This window comes from Cydia strobilella, chromosome 27, assembly GCF_947568885.1.
Source record: "Cydia strobilella chromosome 27, ilCydStro3.1, whole genome shotgun sequence".
Taxonomy (NCBI): domain Eukaryota; kingdom Metazoa; phylum Arthropoda; class Insecta; order Lepidoptera; family Tortricidae; genus Cydia; species Cydia strobilella.
The window spans coordinates 1,421,895-1,446,831 of record NC_086067.1 but is presented as its reverse complement, the minus strand read 5'-3'; the positions used below and the strand labels follow the sequence as shown (position 1 = coordinate 1,446,831).

The window sequence follows — 24,937 nt, the reverse complement described above, 5'->3', positions numbered from 1 at the left end:
ACGGTTTATACATAGGTGTTACATTGAAATATTACTGCCAAACTGCGAAACAGTTTGATGGCAAACACTCCCTATTTTATTATACTAATCGATAGTATTATTATTCAGGATAAAAGTTCTCTAACAAACATTTGGTTACTGTTCAATTTCAACAAGTAAAAGACACGTAACAGTCCTCTTATCTCTCCAACATTCAAAGACTTCGTATGAAGTACACGCTTGCTAATTTATCGTTAAGTAACTTGTTGAAATCTTCGATAAGAAAATCGTTTAATGTTTGTAATACCTCTAAACTTGCTATGAAACCGTTCAAGAGCTAAGGGTTGCGTTGCGGTAGAAAATATTATTAGGGGCATACACCACAACACTTTGCTGAAGGCAGCAGGCAGAAATGAATTACAACGGCGACTAATTTTGTGTAACAGGAACGAGGGGACTCATTTCGAACAAATTTTATTTTTAAGACCAAATGTTTGTTAGAGAAATTTTATCCTGAATAATAAAAATAATAATAATATACTATCGATTAGTATAATAAAATAGCGAGTGTTTGTTTTTCTACTTTTAGTTGGCTCGAGTCCCGGGCGAGGTAAGCGAGTTTTAGAAAATCTTTGAATGCAGTTTTGTTTCTTTTTAAAAATAAAGGAATGTCTCCTTTAAGTAAAATGAGCCAGCTTAAGGATTTAAGGTAGTTTCCCTCCACCTCCAGGGCCCGACTTATCTTTCCACACTGTATAATATATCGTTGTCTAGGACCCACAACATAAGCCAGCTTACTGTGGGACTATTACTACTAAGTACTACTCGATCTGTGTAAAATTGTCATATAATACTGATTAATTTATTTATACGCCATAAGGAGGCTTAGTGCATATAAAATCACTTGCGTTTCTATGTGTAAACGGGACGTCTGTACGCGCGTCTTGCGTCATAGTGTGAGTAGGGCGCAACACTATTACTTATTCTGTACTAATCATACAGAACGGCCACGCACCGCCCCGCCCCGACTCGAATTACCTCGCCCCGCGACAGCAGATCGACGAACTTTTGCCGACCGTTCAGTACTGTTTTTAAGCAACTTACACAAGTGACGCATGCCGCGTGTACAGACGTGCCGTTCACACATAGAAACGCATAGAAAATAATGATCATTTTAACATTAGGTGTGTAAGTTAGTAAATAGGATAGTACTCGCTGGCACCGGCGGCCGTCATTCTTGTGACAGGCTCCTAATCCTTATGTATTTATTTGCAGACATGGAGAAGGCATACTCGGCGGAGGAGCTGGCAGCGATGCCGGACCGCATCGCGGCCACCTTCAGCAACCGCTCCGTGTTCGTCACCGGCGGCACCGGCTTCATGGGCAAGGTGCTGGTCGAGAAGCTGCTCAGGTATGTGGCCACCTTGAACAACCGCTCCGTGCTCGTCACCGGCGGCACCGGCTTTATGGGCAAGGTGCTGGTCGAGAAGCTGCTCAGGTATGTGGCCACCTTCAGCAACCGCTCCGTGTTCGTCACCGGCGGCACCGGCTTCATGGGCAAGGTATTGGTCGAGAACCTGCTCAGGTATGTGGCCACCTTCAGCAACCGCTCCGTGTTCCTCACCGGCGGCACCGGCTTCATTAGCAAGGTGTTGGTCGAGGTCGAGAAGCTGCTCAGGTATGTGGCCACCTTCAGCAACCGCTCCGTGTTCGTCACCGGCGGCACCGGCTTCATGGGCAAGGTGTTGGTCGAGAAGCTGCTCAGGTATGTGGCCACCTTCAGCAACCGCTCCGTGTTCGTCACCGGCGGCACCGGCTTCATGGGCAAGGTTCTGGTCGAGAAGCTGCTCAGGTATGTGGCCACCTTCAGCAACCGCTCCGTGTTCGTCACCGGCGGCACCGGCTTCATTTTTATTTTCTTTATTGGAGAAACAACAGAAGTAAGTACTTACAATATAAATGATAATAAGATACAGTTCAAAACATATGCACCTACCTCCTAAAACGCTCTCACTAAGAACTATACATAATATAGGTAAGGTACTTAATGCTACAGTAAACTTAACTAAGCTTAACGCACACTAAAGAAACAAGCTACACAAGGAAGTTAAGTTGTCTCAGCTAGGATTTCAAGGACTTGCTTTTGGAAACGTACTTTGTTTGTGTTGAAAATGTCTACGGCCGTGAATAGTTTATTATATGTATTGCAAAGGCGGCGCAGAGGTGCGCGGATCCCAGCGTTAGTTGAGCAATTCGGGACGGCGAACAAGGCGTTAGAGCGGGCGGTACTGCGTGAGGGGACCCTAAAGCGGATTTTGTCAAGCAGCTCCGAGCAGTCGTACCTGTCACGGCAGATGTTGTGAAGAACCATCATATCAGAACACATGCGTCTTGAGTCAAGAGAGGATAGCTTATAATATTTCAATAAATTGCAGTAGGACATACGTTTGCCGGTTAGGCGTCTATGTGTAGCCCGCAAAAACTTTTTTTGGACCATTTTAATTGCATTCGAGTACTTGGAATAAAATGGGTTCCACACAATTGATGCATATTCCAAATGCGGTCTAACAAGAGCTTTGTATAATAGAATGTACGTGGATGATTTTTTAAAGACTTTTGCTGTTCTCAAAACAAATCCTAACATTTGATATGATTTAGAGATAATTCGTTCAATGTGACTGTTAAAATCAAGTTTATTGTCAAACAATATACCTAAGTCCCGTACAGTAGATACTTTTGTAATGGTCGTATTGCCAATCTTAAATTCAGAATCAATTACCCTTTTTTTATTTTTAGTAAAACACATGTGCAAACATTTATCACCCGCTAATTGAAGTTTATTTTTATGGCGGTACGAGGTAAAGTTGTTGATATCATCCTGAATTAAATGAATGTCATCACGAGATTTTACTGATTTAAATATTTTTAAGTCGTCCGCAAACATTAGAATATTACAGTTCTTAAAACAGTCCTTAATGTCATTAATAAAAATAATGTACAACAAGGGACCCAGAATAGAACCCTGTATTACCCCAGAAGACACAGTAGTGAGGTCAGACCTAAATCCAGTCAGGGTAATGACTTGGGTTCTGTTTGAAAGGTACGACATAAACCAACGTAGGAGGTTACCCCGAATGCCATTGTAAGCCAGCTTTTCCAGAAGTAGTACATGGTCCACCTTGTCAAAAGCCTTTCTGAAATCAGTGAATATCACGTCAACCTGTACTCTTTTATCCATAGATTCTAATAGATAGTTTGTGTAAAGTGTAAGATTAGTGATTGTAGATTTACCTTTCATGAAACCATGCTGCTCTGGTATTATAGCATTAACAAGCGAGGGACACAAGAGGTCATGTATTAAACTTTCAAATACTTTAGGGATGCACGATTGCACTGATATGGGTCGATAATTAGTAATATCAGCGCGTGACCCATTTTTGTGAATTGGTGTAACATGAGAATTTTTCCACTGCTCGGGAAATACACCTAAACTTAGGCATTTATTAAATATAATATATAGTGGATTAGTAAGCGCCTTAGCAGAGTTCTTAACAAATATAGGGCTAACTTTGTCAGGCCCGATTCCCTTATTTGTATCGACTTTTGATAGTTTCTTAAAAATATCTGATTTCTTAATATATAAATTTGATAAGTTAGGTGCTCCCTCACGCTGTGGTAGGTTTGTCAGAACGTCATGGTCTATGTCACCCTTCGGCTCAAATACGGAGAAAAAGAACTTGGAGAATAGATCTACAATTTGTTTAGGTGTAGATGCAGATTCACTCTCATAGAACATAGTTTCAGGGTAGCTAGACAAGCTTTTTCTTTGGGATGCCACATAGGACCAAAATGCCTTGATATTACGTTTCAAAGACTTTTCCGTGTTAGCAGTAAAGGTATTAAAACATTCTAATATTAATGTTTTGCAGCGAGTGCGAAGAAGTGAGTATTCTCGATAATCAGCAAGCGATTGATAGATCTTCCATTTGCGCCATACTTTGATTTTCCTATTTAAAGTGCTAATAAGTGCCGCGGAGAACCATTTTGGATATTTAGAATTTTTTGAGTGCTTAAGTGGAACTAATTTATCAATAACATCAAACAACAAATTGTAGAATCGCCCTACCGCCTGGTCCGGTTGTAGGTTACATAATTCAGCTTCCCAGTTTACCTTATTAAATTCATGTGATATAACAGAGTAATCTGCCTTTTCGTAGTTATATTTTCGGACACAGTTGACGGAAAGGGGTCGAGGACAATTAAGGTTCATGGTAAATACTATAGGCGGGTGATGCCTATCGGTATGAGAGAGTTCAATATCGGGCTCAGAAATAACGCCCTCCTGGCTACAAAATAGTAAATCTAAAATCCTGTCATTCGTATTGCGGAACCTGTTAAACTGTTTAAGGCCTAACATGCCACTAGATCCTAGAACGAGCCCCCCTATCTGGCACAAGACCCCATTCGATGGCATAAGTTCCCGCGAGCCCGGCCGCTCCACCTAATCAATAGTAGGTATGTTAAAATCACCCACAATACAAATACCAAAACCACTGTAGCTATCGTTTATTTTTGTAATTTTGTCACAGTAATCCTTAAAGATGCAGTAGGATGTTTTAGGGGGAATATAGACGCAGTTAATTATTAATTTAAATTGTTGACTAATTAAAGTAATAAAAATATCTTCAATATTTTTGGACTCCCAATTTGGGACACGGGATGCTCGTAGGGATGATTTTACCGCTATAAGAACGCCACCGCCATCCTTCTTCGCCGTTCCGATCAAGTCCCTATCGCGCCGGAACACATTGTAATTAGTATTACAAAATATTTCCGCGCTGTGTATACCTGGCCGCAACCATGTTTCTGTTAAAATTATAATATCATAATCACACTGTAGTATATTTAGACGCAGATCAGCTATTTTAGTTTTTAAACCACCACAGTTCTGATAATATAATGTTAAATTATTAGGACCCGTCACAAATAATTCAGGAATAAACAACTCGATGTAGTTGACCCACAATAAAAATTTAATATGCAGCCTTTATACACAAAAAATCTAATATGCACGGTCGGGTTTAAAATGAATGTAAAGATAACGTTACTAATTGCTATTGTGGTGTCCAAAAGAGGTCTTATTGTTATTATTATTTGCGTCTTAGCCGTTCGCGTTACATTATGGATATAATTACACAATAAACCAGCATGAAAATACATCAGAAACATGTGAAATCATCCATAGATTTAATACTCAGTAAAAGGGGTTTAGCACACAAACCACTGCTTGCTTTGACATTTCTTTTATTACATTGATATACAGGATTAATTATAAGATTACATAAAGATCAAATCGAACATAAGTAACATAACCTCGCGCACAGGCCTGCCGCCAAATCTGACAGCTCTCTCTCTCAAACTAAAATGACCATAGATACAACAATCAAAAGTATAGAGCCAGGTACATACTACATGAAATTATCAGTAGTATTAGGCCACATATAGGATATTAACTATTGTGATGCTTACAGCTCGGCCATCCTTTTTATTTTAGTGAGTCCTCTCACTAAAGTAATTAAACATTTATATCAACAACCATATATCATAACATGTCATCCACCTTAACACTAACGAAAGATAAACATACATAACAACATTATTTTAACCTTCTGGTTATTCAGTTCCTCATTAATCAATCGCAGCCAGTGACAATATGTATATTAACCTGATGCTTTAACTTGAGATCATGTAAACAGTCATTTCATACAACCAGCACCTATAGTAGCATTTACAGCCTTCTTCTAGTCTTTCACTATATGAACTAACTTACAGTCATGGTCTGCTCTAGACAGTCTGTTAAAGTATAAACCAACATCAACATTTACAGTCTGCCCTCAAGGCCTGCTCTAAACAGTTTGGTAAGTATAACACGTTATAAACAATCATAGTCTGCCCTTAAGGCCTGCTCTATGGCAAAGCATAATACATCATATACAATCACAATCTGCCCTTAAGGCCTGCTCTAAGCTGTTTGACATAGTATGACACATCATAAACAATCAGTCTGCCCTTAAGGCCTGCTCTAAATAGCTTGGCAAAGTATAACACATCATAAATAATCACAGTCTGCCCTTAAGGCCTGCTCTAAACAATTTGGCAAAGTATAAAGTATAACACATCATAAACAATCACAGTCTGCCCTTAAGGCCTGCTCTAAATAGTTTGGCAAAGTATAATTCATGATAAACAATCACAGTCTGCCCTTAAGGCCTGCTCTAAACAATTTGGCAAAGTATAACACATCATAAACAATCACAGTCTGCCCTTAAGGCTTGCTCTAAACAATTTGGCAAAGTATAAAGTATAACACATCACAAACAATCACAGTCTGCCTTTTAAGGCCTGCTCTAAATAGTTTGGCAAAGTATAATTCATCATAAACAATCACAGTCTGCCCTTAAGGCCTGCTCTAGACATCATTCCAAAGTATAAAAATTGTTATGGCCTGCTCTAGACTAGACTAGTCTAGACAGTCTGCCATCACGGCCTGCTCTAGAAGACAGGCTGCTATCAAAGCCTGTTCTAGACAGTCTGCCAACATTCAACCTAGTCAATCTAATTATTTAATTAGACTGTTGTTATGGCCTGCTCTAGACTGGACCAGTCTAGACAGTCTGCCATCACGGCCTGCTCTAGAAGACAGGCTGCTATCAAAGCCTGTTCTAGACAGTCTGCCAACATTCAACCTAGTCAATCTAATTATTTATTTAGACTGTTGTTATGGCCTGCTCTAGACTAGACCAGTCTAGACAGTCTGCCATCACGGCCTGCTCTAGAAGACAGGCTGCTATCAAAGCCTGTTCTAGACAGTCTGCCAACATTCATACCTATAGCCAACCTAATCATTTAATTTGTTATGGCCTGTCTGCCATCACGGCCTGCCCCAGACAGTCTGCCCTCAAGGCCTGCGCTGGACAGTTTGCCAAAGTATAACTAATTATTTATTTATTTTTGAATCTAACTAACTACAAGGTCCATATTACAAGTACCTATCTTTGCCAAAATATAAACTAACATAATAAACAGTCTGCCATTACGGCCTGCACTAGACAGTCTGCCAAAACTCAACGGTTATATTCTAGATTCATAATATTAATATAATAACTAGCAGTCGTGTCAGCGAAGAGTCTCGACCAACACCGAGAGAGACTCTCGCCGAGTCGCTTGATCAGATGCATAAGACGGTAATCGTGGACACGGCGCATAGTACGTCGGTTGCTCACTCTGCGGCCCTGACCATCGGCAGCTTGGGCCCTGCCCACTGCTGGCAGCTCTGTCTTAACAGTTTCACCTCCTTTGCTTCAGTCAGCTCTTGCTGCGATGCCCTCGCTTATCATCAACTTCATCCGTTCAGCCAGGTTACCAGCGTTGAAACATACAAAAATAAAAATAGTTATAATCATTAGCAGTAGCAAAGATAATTTTAGTCACAGTCATCCTCAACAATTTAATAATTGAAATATAAACATCGACTCAGTCAATCATTATCATCATCAATTAATCTTACTATATACCTAATCATCATCTATCATCATCTATATCGTCATCAAAATCGATCTGTTCGGTAATCATCATCGATATCATCATCAATATGGTCAGTCAAGCATTATCGCCGACATTGTTATCGAAGTCGTTCAGCTCCGTTTTCATCATCGATATGGTCAGTTATTGACCCTGTCGTGGACATCGAGGCAAACATTCGTTAACATCGACACTGTAATCGATATGTTCGGTCATATACATAATCATCGTTCTCGGACCTCTGTTACCTAAGATCTTCCTTAGATACCTACTCATCGTTACTGAAATCGTAATCAGACGTCATTGACGTCATCGAAAAATCCTCAACATTAATTAAATAAAATGACAAATATTCCATCGATTCATCAACTTTAAGATGATTACATTTAAAACAGGTTTTTATTAATTTATTTATATAAACAGATAATTATTTATTCAATGACCTTATGATCCTGATGTTTCGTCCTAAACTTCGTTCAGTATTTCACAATGGTAATATTCAGCCCCAGGAATCGGCAAGAACGCAGCAACTATATCTCGGGATGACATGCACCCAAAAAAAAGTAGCTCTAAATAATAGCGTATAGGTACTACACCGAGTACACCGTAACATATACTAGCGTCATTAGTGTCATTACCCCACCTACTATATTATTGGAAGTATTGGAAGTGTTTAAAAGTTATTCCAATATACATTTATTCACTTTTTGTTAATTGATACAGCCAATATTTCCTGGCTATGCTAATCGTGGCGACAACGCACTTAATGACAAAAATGCAACCATACATTTTGTCTTTATGAATCATGGTTCTTTTGCCTTACTATACTTTAATTAATATTACCAACTTATTTCTTGTCATCACTGTGTCTCTGTCATAAAATCATACATGTTACCTTCCATGGTACCTTCTGTTAAACCTACTGATCAAGCAAATTTTAAGAATACAAAGTTTCATGAATTGAAATGAAAAATAAAAATTAGTTCCAAGCTCCTTATAAGGCTTCTTGAGCCTACTTTATAAGGCTTCTTTAAGTTTGAATGTTATCTACTTTTAGCTTCGTTTATTTAACTTACCTACTCTGGTGTTGATTCTTTTGTTAAGGTCAGTCACAGACTTCTGCTCAGGACCATACTAAAATTTTGTACTAACACTTGTGAGAGTGGTTGTACTTATTCATCGATTTTGCATTTCAAGTCAATTTTCAATGAGAATTCTTTAAGTCTTGTTTTTTTTTTCAAACAGGGACTGTTTTTGTAAACTTTTTAATTTTACAAATAGACTTTCTTAACTTGATAATGTATACACAAGTATGCTGCTTTTGCCTTTTCTTGACACTTTATGGTCCTTACCTATTAGTAACCTGAATTTTATAATTTGTGACCTAAGAGTTTGATTAACTTAGTTAGGCATCACTAACTGTAAAATTTCTTAACCTGAATCTGTCATAGAATAATTATTTCAGATTCACCCTTTATGCAAATGAAACCATAAAGTCACAAATTAATTGTATTTCATAGCAACAATTCATAGTTTCATTTGTGGTTTGTTATTGTATTGTACAACTGCAAAATATAACTGAATACTATGCAATATGCTTAATACAAATATTGAATATTGTGTCAACAGCATGGAAAAAGTAATCTGTTCTTGTTTAGCCAATCTGCTTTTACTAGACAGAACTTGCACTAAACTTATAAATTTAGAGAAACAAATGTGTACATTGGTGTATATTTTGTGCAATAAGGTTTAAATATAAATACCGCTTGTCACCAATTCAAAGGTATGAAGTAGGTATTCAAGATTTCTAAATAGAGTGAAATATAACTTCTTTTAAATACCTACTAGGAGATCTTAACCACTGAAAGTGAACTGTACTTATTGTTATCAGAAAATAAACATTTATATTTCATTTTTTTCATTTTCTTATGCTATGTCAATATCCACTACGCAACCAGTCATCATGTAAATCATGCTCCCTGAATGATAATAATGATGTTTTAAAATTGTTACTTTGATTTTCAATTGCATGACATTTAAAACAGTAGTATGAAATAGATGTAAACTATCAATGTCATTAATTTCAAATTTAGAATTCATACTGTGTGTAATTCCATTAATTCATTATTGTTTCTATATGCATCTCTCGGAGTATCCAGACTAATAATTTTCAGTACAACAATGATTGGCAACTAAATGCATGTACCTACAGTACTACTATGTAGAATATACCATCTTTAATTAACATTTTTTTTTTTACATTTGACTATATACAAATGTTTATAAATAATTTGTTTGCATCAAAACAAAAACTAGTTTCTTTGTCTTTTCACCTAAATAACCGATATGCACATTTATCTATTAAGATTCTTTTATTCTGAATTAGAGACCGGGGTATTTATCTCAATAAGTGTGATGCTTGGTAAAGGCCTTTTCTAAATCTTCCCATTGACAACCGTCATGGGCCAATCTCCTACAATTCTAGCCCGTTGTCAGTCGCTACCTCTCATCTTTGCTATTTCATCATGGCAATAACTTCTGCAATACTAATCAATCACCTTTTTTTGTTATCTCTTACCATATATAGGCATTATATACTCATGCATCATTAGAACAAAAAAAATAAACCTTTTAGTGTCATTAGACTATCCAAAAAATAATAGTAATAATACCTAGTAAATATTCAATTATTGTCATTTTACAACTCATTGTTAATAATTAACTTCACTGAGCACCTGAATTGTACCTGAACAGTGCACAATACCATCCTTACCATTTTGACTTCTTATAACCATGTTGGCTCTTAATGATAGTTCTCTGCGTCTCACCAATCTCACCGTGATGGTCGTTTGCTTGCATTTTCGTCGAGATCTATTCTCATTGTATTCCAACGTGTCTCAACGTGTCAGTCCAAAAACAAACAATGACAAAAAACACAGGTTAATAACTAGATCAATACATAGCAAATGTCCAGTGCATTGCAAATTTAAAACAACTTTTATTTTAAACAAATGAAACCAATTGTCAATCATTTTGTTTACCGTACAAAACAAACTAATGAAATCGTGTATCATATATATTTATATGTATATATACACTATTGTCTTGATTATGAAATTAACATTCAAAAGACCAAGCAACTTACATTACTATGTACCTCTTTCATCACCATCATCAATTTTAAGAGCTATGCTCTTGTTGATGGAGTAATTACCATTCTTTGCTGGGCCAGCCTTTTGACTCCCTCGTACAACATGACAGAAACTCTATCTTTTATTTGGCTGAGATATGTGTTCCTCTGCGTCTTTCTCGCTCAATCTTGCCCTTCAGGATGTTTAAAAAGAATCTGTCGTGCGGGTCGTCCCGTATTAGATGACTAATCATCTTGCACCTTCTGTTAGCTGTTGTGCCTAACAGGCATCTCTTCTCTCCTGCCATGCTCAGTTCCTCAACGTTCGTCTTCCTTTCTGTCCAGCTAATCCTTAGCATCCTCCGCCAACACCGGATTTCAAAGGCCTCTAATCGCTCTCTGTCCCGTTGTGTCACTGTCCACGTCTCACAAACATTTAAAGCAATGCTCCAGATATACGCCTTAACTAAGAGTTTTTTTTTCACATTCTTCGAGATGTGTGCTTCATCTCTATATAGGTGAAAATAATCATCCAATTTCTATGTGGGCATTTGAATTCACAATCCCGCTTTCTGAGTTGAAATCATCCATAGATTTAATACTCAGTAAAAGGGGTTTAGCACACAAACCACTGCTTGCTTTGACATTTCTTTTATTACATTGATATACAGGATTAATTATAAGATTACATAAAGATCAAATCGAACATAAGTAACATAACCTCGCGCACAGGCCTGCCGCCAAATCTGACAGCTCTCTCTCTCAAACTAAAATGACCATAGATACAACAATCAAAAGTATAGAGCCAGGTACATACTACATGAAATTATCAGTAGTATTAGGCCACATATAGGATATTAACTATTGTGATGCTTACACATGTTAATATTAAATAGTTGTGATTGCACACGTTTGGTGACTGTTGTAAAATTGCACGCATTATAGATTAGTGTACAAATCTTAGCCGTTATGTTGTTGTACTTATTAGACCTGTACCGCTGGCTATATTTTGACCCCTAGGTTATAAAAATATTAAAGTCAATTCTGTTTTCGCTTATGAATACTTTGTTAAGATGTAAATCTTACATTTTGTTTTGTGTCATATATATAATTTGCTTTTCTAGTAATTTGTTATTTTGTGGTAATTATTTTTTATTTTGAATTATCTTGGAGAAAAAAATATTCGAGAGAAAACATGTAACTGTGTTGCATTTAGGATAGTGTTTTTAGTGTGAAAACATAGTTTGTGTCAATTACGTCCACTGCAATCTGATACTATGTCATAATATTCTAAATGACACAAAAAAAAATTAGAGTTAAAAAAAATTACTTAGGTCGAATTTAATCGTTTAAATAGGTCCATTAAATGATTTTGTGTCTTATTAAGGCATAGCTTCATAAGATATTTGATGATTTTGTTGTAACAGGCTGTCACCGTTACAAAAGAATATTAAAGATATTAGAGTTTACATCTTATTAATTTGAAATGCGGGATAAATAAGATGTATGAATTTGTGTCACTTGCATCCACTGCATAAACAAATATTACAAAAATATTATTTGCGTTCAAACGAAGCTAGCGGGCGGTCTGAATGGGCAACGGAAGCCGTGCAGGGTGGGGCCGCGGCGTGACCTTGCCGTACGCAACGCATGTTTACTTCGCCTGTGCGCCAAATTAACGCAACTTATTCAAAGAAGTTACGCAAACAACACAACAACAAGCAACAAGCAAGCAAAGAATGCGTCGAATTATCTTTTACCTATTTAAAACTCATAGATATTGTACAATGTCACCATTATGCAAAAGAACTGTAAGTACATGTTTGATTTGCGAGCGAGCTGGCAACATTGCGCAGGGAAATCTTAAAAATATCGCGTTTACGTGAACGCCACATACATTTGTGACAGTGATAGGGAAAAGGTACCACTAAAGTAAAATTTGGTTATTAATACCGTGACTTTCTTTCATTCTTTGATAAAAAAAATTGCTATTTATGCAACAAGTGCGGAAATCATCTTTACGCACGTGTATCATACAATGTTTTACTATGCATTGTGCGAGTAAATAAAAAAACATGTCATGGCAAATAAGTTTAATTATTAAAAGGAGTGTTTTAAATCGACACGAGTTGCAAATTACCTATTCGCACGTGTATCGTACGTTTTACAGTACATATGGCCCTTTAAACTTTCGACATATGCACGGTAAGTGCTCTTTTCCGCACTAGTGCGAGAAAGTAGCACCATATGTACTGTAAAAAAAAATTGAAAACAAAAAGCACTAGTGCGGAAAAGCAGTACTTTCCGCACGATATGGCTCCGTAGGAAACGCACTTTTCGAGCACATGCATTGTAAAAAAATATATAGGACTGTATCTCCTAAACCATGCGTCGTAGCGCAAAAATAATAAAATTTTCGTTCCCCTTTATGTAACCCAAAAGTAATACATGAAAAATACAATGAAAAAAAAGAAACAAAATCTTTATAGGGCTGTATTAGCTGTATCTCCTATATCGTGCATCGTAGCGCAAAAATAATCAGATTTTCGCTCCCCTTTAAGAAGCCCCTAATTAAGATTTAAAAACGCAAAAAAGAAAAAAAAGAGGAAAAAATCTTTATAGGGCTGCATCTCCTAAACCGTGCATCGTAGCACAAAAATAATCAAATTTTCGTTCCCCTTAAGAAACCCTTAATTAAAACTTAAAAAAAAAACCAGGAAAAAAACTTTATAGAGCTATTATAGCTATATATATAGATATAATATCTCCTAAACCGTGCGTGGTGGCGCAAAAATAATAAAAATTTCGTTCTCCTTTATGAAGCCCCAAAGTAATATACTAAAAACACAATGAAAAAAAAAGAAAAAAAATAACAAAAAAACTTTATAGGGCTGTATCTCCCACACCGTGCATCGTAGCGCAAAAATAATAAAATTTTCGTTCCCCTTTACGGAACCCCAAAGTAATATACAAAAAACACAATGAAAAAAAAAACAAAAAAACTTTATAGGGCTGTATCTCCTAAACCGTGCGAGGTAGCGCAAAAAGAACAAAATTTTCGTTCCCCTTTACGGAACCCCAAAATAATATACAAAAAACACAATGAAAAAAAAAAACAAAAAAAATCTTTATAGGGCTGCATCTCCTAAACCGTGCATCGTAGCACAAAAATAATCAAATTTTCGTTCCCCTTTAAGAAACCCTTAATTAAAACTTAAAAAAAAACCAGGAAAGAAAACTTTATAGAGCTATTATAGCTATATATATAGATATGATATCTCCTAAACCGTGCGTGGTGGCGCAAAAATAATAAAATTTTCGTTCCCCTTTATGCAACCCATAATTTATATTTAAAAAAAAAACGCAAAATTTAAAAAAAAAAATCATTATAGGGCTGTATCTCTTAAACCATGCGTCGTAGCGCAAAAATAATTAAAAAAAAAACCCTTTAAGAAACCCGTAATTAATACTTAAAAAAAAAAACAAAAAAAACAGGAAAAAAAAACTTTATAGAGCTGTATCTCCTAAACCGTGCGTGGTACCGCAAAAACAATAAAATTTTCGTTCCCCTTTATGCAACCCATAATTTATATTAAAAAAAAAAAAAGCAAAATTAAAAAAAAAAACATTATAGGGCTGTATCTCTTAAACCATGCGTCGTAGCGCAAAAATAATTTAAAAAACCCCTTTAAGAAACCCGTAATTAATACTAAAAAAAAAAACAAAAAAAAAAAAACCAGGAAAAAAAGCTTTATAGAGCTGTATCTCCTAAACCGTGCGTGGTACCGCAAAAATAATAAAATTTTCGTTCCCCTTTATGAAACCCCAAAGTAATATACAAAAAACACAATGTAAAAAAGAAAAAAAGAAAAAAAAAACAATAAAAAAATCTTTATAGGGCTGTATCTCTTAAACCATGCGTCGTATCGCAAAAATAATTTAAAAAAACCCCTTTAAGAAACCCGTAATTAATACTTAAAAAAAAAACAAAAAAAAAACCAGGAAAAAAAACTTTATAGAGCTGTATCTCCTAAACCGTGCGTGGTACCGCAAAAACAATAAAATTTTCGTTCCCCTTTATGCAACCCATAATTTATATTTAAAAAAAAAAACGCAAAATTAAAAAAAAAAACTTTATAGGGCTGTATCTCCTAAACCATGCGTCGTAGCGCAAAAATAATAAAATTTTCGTTCCCCTTTATGAAGCCCCAAAATAATATACAAAAACACAAGAAAAAGAAAGAAAAAAATAATAACAAAAAAACTTTATAGGGTTGTATCTCCTAAACCGTGCATCGTAGCGCAAAAATAATCAATATCCGTTCCCCTTTAAGAAGCCCCTAATTAAGATTTAAAAACGCAAAAAAGAAAAAGAGAAAAAAATCATTTTAGGGCTGTATCTCCTAAACCGTGCGTCGTAGCGCAAAAATAATAAAATTTTCGTTCCCTTTTATGAAACCCCAAAGTAATAACAAAAAACGCAATGACAAAAAAAAGAAAAAAAAACAACAAAAAAAACTTTAGGGATGTATCTCCTAAACCGTGCATGGTAGCGAAAAATAATCAAATTTTCGTTCCCCTTAAGAAGCCCTTAATTAAGATTTAGAAACGTAAAAAAGAAAAAGAAAAAAATCTATATAGGGCTGTATCTCCTAAACCGTGCGTCGTAGCGCAAAAATAATCAACTTTTCGGTCCCCTTTATGTAACCATTAATTTATACAAAAAAAAAAAACGCAAAAAAAAGAGTTTTTTTTTTATAGGGCTTGATCTCCTAAACCATGCGTCGTAGCGCAAAAATAATTAAATTTTTGTTCCCCTTTATGAAACCCCAAAGTAATATACAAAAAACACAATGTAAAAAAGAAAAAAAGAAAAAAACAATAAAAAAAACTTTATAGGGCTGTATCTCCTAAACCGTGTGTCGTAGCGCAAAAATAATCAAATTTTCTTTCCTCTTTATTCAACCCTTAATTTATATTTAAAAAAAAACGCTTTCACTAAACTGCTGTAACTCGGAAACTTAGAATCCACAAAGGGGACTTTACTAAATTATGACACATATTAAAGCCTGACCAGTAATATATGATCATTGTCAAGAGGGCGCTGTTCATTCTCATGTATAGGGTGACAGTTCAGTATAGTATGAAAAAATATTGTATTTAATGAACATCATCATCAATGTAATTAATGTTGCTTGCCACGCTTAAACATAACAAAAATCACAATAAATTGCGTCTTAAAATAAACTTAAAAAGACTACTAAAAATCGAAACAAAAGTAATTTTTAAGTCGCTGTTGTGACATTCTCAATCAAAAGGTAGGTACCACTTTGTCGTTTACCATAAAGACGAAATTTGATTATATCTATACAAATAACCTGTCAGAGAAAGTGGTACCTTTTGATTAGGAACGTCACAAATGTTGGTCAGTATGAGGAGTGCAGCCTACAGTTTATTTTTAATTATATTTATATACCTACTACGGTAAGATTGATAAGACAATGTAATTATGCCTCCGAATGAAATAAATACACTGTATCGCAAAACTAAGTGGCGAGACAGCTCATAATGCCATCTCTTGGTTGGTCTTAACAAGGGTAAAGGAGATAGTGTTAAGATCTCAGTCGCCAGCTGATATTGCGGCAAGTATAATAAGCACCCCACCCGCGTAGGTACCCTTCCCCGCGCACGCCCTTCTTGCTCAATTGAGTTTTATTTTGCCAGATAGTAAAAAAACCGTGGATCAAAATGACCCAAATTATGAATGATGTCTCAATGTGGTATTATAATATTGTAGACGTAAACTTAATAATATGAATTTTTTTTTGTGGCAGATACAGGGTGTTAATTAGAAAAAAATTTTTTTTAAATAAAAGCGGTGGATGAATTTGACACAGATTTGTTTGAATAACATATAACAATGTTCTGTAAAGTACAACACTTCACTTACCGACTCTAATATTTTTTTAGGCGTTTTAGGATCAATATTAGGTATTTATTAAATGCCATTATACCCGTGGATGAAAATGACACAAAATGCGTGTGTACGTCGGAAGCCACTTTGCCTTTACAGGGAAACAAAGAATTTCGTCTCGAATATTTTTTTTACAGAATGCTGATTGAAAAAAGAAATACCTAAATTTCTACCTAAGCAAATACCTAGGATGACACAAAATATTATTTTTAGGTTTAGTATATGGTCTGGAAACTATATATAAAAAATAAGCAACATTAATATTCTTATAACCTCAGAAGTTATTGGTACAGGTCTATATTATCGTTCTTAAAAAATGATGTAATATTGTAGCGAGACAACCAAAAATGCCAAATAACTGTTGTAAGTGAGACAGTCTTACATAAAAACAAAATGCATAACCCAATAGAATGTTTACAGAATCCTCATAGGTTTTCCAGGTCGGCGTCACAGCGGATACGTTTAACTTTCGTGTTGTCGGCTTTCCTGACAAGAATGGCACCATTTTTAATCCAGATCCATTTATATTGTTTGTCTTTCGCCACTTTGCGCGTGTTCGAGTACAGGATTTTATTCTTTAAGGTAAGATGTTCGTTTATAAAAACAGGTTGTGCTGAGCCATGGTCGTCCGGCTGGGATGCGGGGGCGGTGCCGCTCGCGGCCTGAATCAGCTGGCCGGCGGTGACGCCGCGCCGGGCCCGGGCCGCCGCTATCACGTCGTCTCGAAGCCGGCGCGAGCAAAGTTCGATGATGATGTTCTTCGGACGGTCCGTTTGTCTATGGTGGGGTACGCGATGCACAGTTTTTATACTTTCGGGAGTAACCGCAACATTCAACACTTTGCCCAGGGTCAAAGCGATATGTGTTAGATTTTCTGACGATTAGGCAAGGTTCTGGTCGAGAAGCTGCTCAGGTATGTGGCCACCTTCAGCAACCGCTCCGTGTTCGTCACCGGCGGCACCGGCTTCATGGGCAAGGTGTTGGTCGAGAAGCTGCTCAGGTGTTGCAGGCGTCCATAGGCTACGGTAACTGCTTACCATCAGGCGGGCCGTATGCTTGATTGCCACCGACGTGGTATAAAAAAAGGGTATGTGGCCACCTTCAGCAACCGCTCCGTGTTCGTCACCGGCGGCACCGGCTTCATGGGCAAGGTTCTGGTCGAGAAGCTGCTCAGGTATGTGGCCATCTTCACCAGCTCCGTGCTCGTCAGCACTGCTGAGCTACCAAAACCCACCAGTGGCCTGCGAATCTTTCCATACATTTCTTTTTGATTACACGCATGGAGGTCCATAGCGACATCTACCATAAAAATGGTCTATCTTAACACCACCGGAGTCCCAAAGCAGGGTCACAGAGTAAGTAATAGTATTATCATACAGAACGGCCACGCACCGCCCCGCCCCGACTCGAATTACCTCGCCCCGCGACAAAAAACTGGCGGACTTCTGGCGTACTCTCAGTACTATTTTTAAGCAACTTACACTATGACGCATGACGCGTGTACGGACGTGCCGTTTACACATGGAAACGCGAGTGATTTTTGATGTATAGCGTGTCCGCCCTGTGGCAGGGTATCGTTCGCAGACGTATTGCTTAGGTTACGTACGAACGTATCTTGCTTATCACTCAGTCTCGGTACAAAAAGTACTGAGGTTGATTGAAGTAGCATGACAAATACGAACGTTTCCGAGAAAATACGATGGTAAACAATTATGCACTACATCTGTACTTATTATGTATAGAAGTATTGCTAGCGTATTGTATCTGCTGGATAAAAATTAGTTGTATGTGCTGGTATTTCCAGGAAGTGTCCCGACATCAAGCAGATCCTGCTGCTGGTGCGGCAGAAAAAAGGCAAGACGCCGCGCCAGCGTATGGAGGAAACGCTTAACGATCCTGTGAGTATTTATGTGTGTGTTAACGCAACCAATTGACACAGAAAAGTTTTAATAAGCGTAGGTAATACTTCAAGTTATATTTATTTTATATGATCATAGAGTAACTTATACTAGAGCGGTACTGTCATAGTAAATTTTGTAACCACAGTAAATTCACTGCCATCTGTCGACACACTTTAAAACTAAAAATGACGAAAATACGATGAAATGTATAAATAAATGTATATGGATAAATGTTTTTTTTTTATTTGCATTAATTATTTTTATGATTTTGACCCATGTTCTTTCACTGATATGCGTTAAAATTGTTAAATAACAAACGAAACCGTCAACGCCATCTATACGACAGTAGGCCAAAGCTAGTAGCGCCCTCTGATCGAGAATCAAATTTTCTTGATTTTCAGGCACGTTTTTTCCTTAAACTGTATCCATCTATTAGGTACGGAGTTATATCTATCTTTATGATAAAGGTACTCGGGACACTTATAAACCCAGAGTTTTTACTAAAATTTGAGGGCACAATTTGTTCCCAGAATGTTATGTATGTATGTATGTATGTATGTTATGAATACGTTACAACTCTTCTATAATCCTAATCCCTTTACTTTATGTAAGACTTATCTAATCTATTCTAATTAATAATAAGACAATTCCCAAACCTTCTACTACAAACTCGTAAGAGGCCCTCTGAGAAGAGCGAGTCCATTTACGATTCTAAGTTTGCACTGTGCAAAGTCAAAACAAATTTAGAGTAAACAGACTAGAGTAATGATGATAATTTCCTACCGTAATGTGCACGTGCACACATTTTATAGCAAACTTGTTCGCGTCTTTCCTGTAGACTTCGCAAATAAAGCTATTTTACGTAGCACCTTTACAAGGCGGGATAAATTTTTTCAATACTGAGACTCAAATAAGAAAAACTAGATGGTTCTCTGCCTCTTCGCCGAAAATTGTATTGCAGAATTTCACTTGGCAACCAACTTTTCGCCAAAGTTTCATTTGGGCGAATTTCATTTTTGGTAACGATTGGTTTGTCAAATGAAACTTTGGCGAAAAGTTGGTTGCCAAGTGAAATTCGGCAATACAATTGGCAAACGGGTTATCTATGTAACAGAGTCGTTAACTTTTATTGTAGTATCCACTTTATTTATTTCTCGTAGTTGTTTGAGAAAGTACGCACAATGCGCGGCGGCATTGAGCCTCTCCTGGACAAGATGACACTCATCGCTGGAGACGCAATCGAACCTGATCTTGGACTTAGCCCAGCTGGTCGTCAGAAGATCATTGAAGAAGCTGACATCATCATACATGCTGCTGCCACTATCAGGTACAATCACCATCAAATACCCACTCCGATAAATGTTAAACCTCGTTTTAGTCCTGATGATTTGGCGCATATATCAGGATATCTTGGATAACATAACACCCATCGCTGGAGACGCAATCGAACCTGACCTTGGATTTAGTCCAGCTGATCGCCAGAAGATCATTGAAGAAGCTGACATCATCATCATACATGCTGCTGCCACTATCAGGTACAATCATCATCAAATACCCACTCCGATAAATTTTAGACCTCGTTTTAGTCCTGATGATTTGGCGCATATATCAGGATATCTTGGATAAAATGACACTTATCGCTAAAAAAGCCCGGCTGATCGTCAGAAGATCATTAAGGAAGCAGGCATCATTGTCGCTACTGCCACTGTCAGGCACAATCATAATTTAATACATCATTGGCATGTGGCCTTTGCGAGACGGAATTAAGGAAACACATGAAAGACGAGCCAATACTTGTGGAGACAGGTCGGCTGCAGGAATCTGGCGCTTATGTCAGGTTGGACCCTACTCACGCGGCTCACGCCTTACGGAAACTCCATTCCGGTCCATTCCGTTCTATTTAATACAGGTACTCCAATAAAGCAGACGTCGTACATGTGATTTGGCGCATATACCAGGCATCTTGGATGACACTTATGGCAGATGACTCAACCATTGTGGTTGTCAGGAAATCATTTTCTACATTGCTGCTGCTGCTGTCAGGTACAAGCATCATTAAACACCAGTCTGCAAAGTATCAGAACTTGTTCTAGTTCCAATAACTTTGAGCATAGTCCAGTCTTATATTAAATCACATTTACGATCGGGTATATCGCGAATTTATTTTGTTACCTTTATTTACCGACGTTTCGACACAGGTTTCACTGGTCGTGGTCGCGGCTAACTGAAAACGCGAAAGTCTCAAATGTTACGAGTATATAGTGTCTCTCTTGGAAAAGAGGAGTTTTAAAATGGGCCACCAGTTGTCTGAAAATGAAGGTTTTTCATTCCTTTATTACCATAATTTGTGTAATGAGTGATCATGTTTTAGATTCGACGATGAACTGAGAAAAGCGGTGTTACTGAACGTACGCGGAACTAAACTCGTATTGGAGCTCGGAAAGCAGTGCAAGCATCTTCTGGTGAGTTCTTTATGCATTGGTGATGGCTTAAACGGACATCGCATGTGGTATAAGGTCATCACCTTACCTTACCATCGTATGGGACAGAAACGACCCGTTACGAGCTAAGGGTGTTCTACTTCTAAGTACAAATTGATTTGGATAAAGATGAGTAGTGCTGTAGTTTTAAATTTCGTCAGAAGTTATCAATAAATCTCACGCCTTTCACAGCTGTTCATCCACATCTCGACCGCCTACTGCCACCTCCACGAAAAGCTTCTAGAAGAGAAGCCTTACCCTCCCCCTGCAGACCCTCACAAGATCATCCAGATGATGGAATGGATGGACGATGATAGTGTAGCTGCGGTGACGCCATTGTAAGTCAACTGCTAGAAATGTCTAGACTTAGATGAGAAGCCTTACCCTCCCCCTGCAGACCCTCACAAGATCTAGACTTATATTGACCATATAGACCGTGATTACCTTTGTATTGTTTTCGAGCTCCCGATATTTCGATGCAGGTAACTGCATCTTGTTCACGGGTAACTGAATATAGCGGGTGGGTGTCAAAGTTGTGTAGACCGCGTTCGGTCTACCCTCATTCTTGCGTGTCGGCTGCGTTCGCTTTCAACATTACCACCGGTCGCATTCACACTCGTTGGTCTGTCCAAGCACACTACACTCACAGTGTCACTACGCGTGTTCGATTCGGATATCACTGGTTTCGGGTATCACAAGATCATCCAGATTGAAGTGGATAGACCATGCGAGCATTGCTGCTGTGACATCGTTGTAAGTACCTAACTACGATGGTGGCCGAGTCGATCTGATGTCCGATTTTCAATCCAGGCGTCGCTTGTTCAAATCTTGGCTCGTACCAAGGAGTTTTAAATGAAGTGTCGGAAGCCTCGGCCCGGACGCGAACGGTTCTAGCATGATTCATCTCTTATTCTCACATAATAAATTTCTTTGTTTTATGTTGTTATTTTTCCATCAGGACCTTTAGTCTAGACTCCTTAGATATCGTTCAGCATTCCAATAAAACGTTTATTGGAATGCTGAACGTTATCTAAGGAGCCGAGACTAAAGCTGCTTTTAATTTTTGCAGCTTGCTGAAGAAGCTACCGAACTCCTACGCTTTCACGAAGGCACTTGGCGAAGCTCTTGTCGTGGAAGCCATAGACATTTTGCCGATTGGTATTCTGCGGCCCTCCATTGGTAAAACATTCATTATTTTCATACCTACCCAAAGATGACCACTACTAGGCATGTCTCCTCTAAAGATCCCCATCCTTCCTTCAACCTACTGCTGCTGCTGGACCTTCTACTGAAGAAAGTCCAATACTAGACATCAACTCCCAAAAAAAATCCACGATGATAGAATCGTTGATCGCCACTTGTTGGTCTTTAACCATGAAATAATTAAATAAAATTCGATGGTCAGGTTATGTCTCTGTGGGATAGCCGTGGGGATAGGCTATCCTTAGCACAGTGAGTCTAACTGTATTAATTAAAAAACCGGACAAGTGCTAGTCGTACTCGCCCACCGAGGGTTCCGTACTTTTTGGTATTTGTTGTTATAGTGGCAACAGAAATACATCATCTGTGAAAATTTCAGCTGGCAGACAGACAGACGGACAGTGGAGTCTTAGTAATAGGGTCCCGTTTTTACCCTTTGGGTACGGAACCCTAAAAAAGGGACGGGCAGTCAATCTCGAGGGCGAGATACTGTCGTGACGCTCCTGTGTGAAACCTGCAGTATGTCTAAGAGCGTTTTGTGGGACGACATCTTAATACAATTTGGCAGCCGCTAACTGATAAATAAACAATAATATATGTCCTACACCCACTAGGACGGCGCCACAGTGATGCACCAAGCGAATAGCATTACATTATAAATTGGCAAGCTATAACAATACACATGAAAACATACATTCTCAGTTTGAATAACCTATGTGTTTCAGTGATCCCAATTTATCAAGAGCCAATCCCGGGCTGGACCGACAACATAAATGGACCTACGGGACTACTCATCGGTGAGCTACTTTGTTCCGAATTGAAAATAAAAGTTCATATCGTCTTTATATCCTCCAGTCAAAGCCTTAAATTCCAATGTATTGAATGAAACAACTCAAAATTTTCATCAAATTACTTTTGTTACTCTTGTAGATAAAAAACTGTCTCATCTGTTTTTGAAACATAATGCCTTTCCGAGGAGGAGAAATTAATTTACTGTACCTACTGGATAATGCGGCTCCGTGCTAAAATTTTACAATTTAATTGCCATGAATCATATGGCGGTATACAGCGCTATATTCTTCAGCCGTTACTACTTGCTGTGTATAGCTTGCTCGTGGTTTGGTAAAAGTTAGCAAGCTCTTACAAATTTCTGTTAAATTTTGTTTCTTTATGTTTCTTTCCAACAAACAGAAATATCAAAATGACATATGGACAAACGACAATCAACTGCTTGTTACATTTGACTGACGTTTATGGATAACGCCATTGAGACTTTATAAATACATCTTTTACATAACATCAACAAATCTTTAGCTAAGCTGAGACATGTTTTCAGGTGCCGGCAAGGGTGTTATCAGGACTATGTACTGCAAGAGCAACAGCTACGCTGATTATCTTCCTGTCGACGTCTTCATCAACGGAATCATGATCACCTGCTGGGAGTTTATCGAGCAGGGGTGAGTCTTCATCATTATTATTATAATTTTCATCACCAACGCAAGTATCATCATCTTTATTCTTAATAAGTTCTGTTGTTTTTCACGGACTTGCCTCATCTAATTTTAAGAAAAAACAGGGAAAATTCCTCTGGCTCCCCGTCAGATCATAATCATTATTACCGCTATCATCATTAACATCACCAACAACATCATTTTCTATCCTTGGCACTACTTCAAAGTATCTATTTTGTTTGAATAAGGTCAGTCAGTCAGTGTAAAAGTGCTATTATAAGCCTCATATTTTTATAGGGACTTGAGGTCTATTTAAAAGTGCTTGTTGCTAGACCTATTTGAATAAAGAATATTTTGACTCTTGTCTCTTGACTCTATAGTTTGGACGGTAAAGGAAGGACGACAATGTCTGGCAGAACTGTTGCAAAAGTGACCAGCTTTAAAAAAAAATTGCAATTACAAAATAAAATAAAACAAAAATTAGATTTTACTAGTTTTTTCCCAACAACAAACTATCATTAAAAAGTGGATTCACTCAACTACACTATCTAACCTCGTTTTCAGTGTCCATCATATCAAGGTCGTCAATTTCACATCTTCAGCAGAGGTCAAGGTCACTTGGGAGGAGATGATAGAAGCCGGCAGAGAAATCATCTTGAACAGAGTGCCGCTCAATGGAGTTGCTTGGTAAGTGGTCACAGCAGTGTATGGACACATCCAAAGTAGGAATGAAAATTCCGGAAAAAGTCTAATGTTTTTTTCGGGAATTTTACAAAATTTCGTTTTATTTCGGTTTTTTTCCAGTTCTATTCAGAAAAAATTAGTACGTCACACACAATGCCACTGATGAGTGATGACAGTGTCAATGCCATAAACAAACACTTTAGACATGCAAGGGGGCGTTCAAATAATACGTAACGCAATTGGGGGGGAGGGGGGGTCTTGTAAAACGTTACGATGCGTTACAGTTTGGAACAAGGCGTTACGTAAAATTTTTTTTTTTTAAATAAATATCATTATAATCACGCCTATTTCCCGGAGGGGTAGGCTGAGACCACGGATTTCCACTTGTTACGATCCTGACATACCTCTTTCGCTTCCTTTACTTTCATGCTATAACATACCTCATACAACACGGTCGCTCATTTCTTCAATTTTATGATTATACTTTCCTAAACATAATTGTGACTTTTAGGTAAAAATGGTCACTTTGGTGTTACGTAACTTTTAGGTGGGGGGGG

The 24,937-nt window shown here is 37.7% G+C and overlaps 1 protein-coding gene across 2 annotated transcripts in view; it reads left to right on the top strand.

Moving 5' to 3' along the window:
• Positions 1-1,249: 1,249 nt before the first annotated feature.
• The window catches only part of LOC134753683 (putative fatty acyl-CoA reductase CG5065), a 28,601-nt gene continuing 4,913 nt past the window's right edge, over positions 1,250-24,937 (top strand). Inside the window, exons 1-9 of one of the 2 annotated variants that reach the window (XM_063689623.1) lie at positions 1,250-1,390; positions 18,469-18,562; positions 19,726-19,892; positions 20,937-21,027; positions 21,238-21,383; positions 22,115-22,224; positions 22,971-23,042; positions 23,582-23,702; positions 24,261-24,383. In XM_063689623.1, the coding sequence (XP_063545693.1) occupies positions 1,257-1,390; positions 18,469-18,562; positions 19,726-19,892; positions 20,937-21,027; positions 21,238-21,383; positions 22,115-22,224; positions 22,971-23,042; positions 23,582-23,702; positions 24,261-24,383 (1,058 nt within the window). In that variant the 5' untranslated portion in view covers positions 1,250-1,256. Of the gene's footprint in view, positions 1,391-17,763; positions 17,839-18,468; positions 18,563-19,725; positions 19,893-20,936; positions 21,028-21,237; positions 21,384-22,114; positions 22,225-22,970; positions 23,043-23,581; positions 23,703-24,260; positions 24,384-24,937 lie in introns of those variants that run through there. The other variant, XM_063689624.1, reaches the window with a different exon arrangement.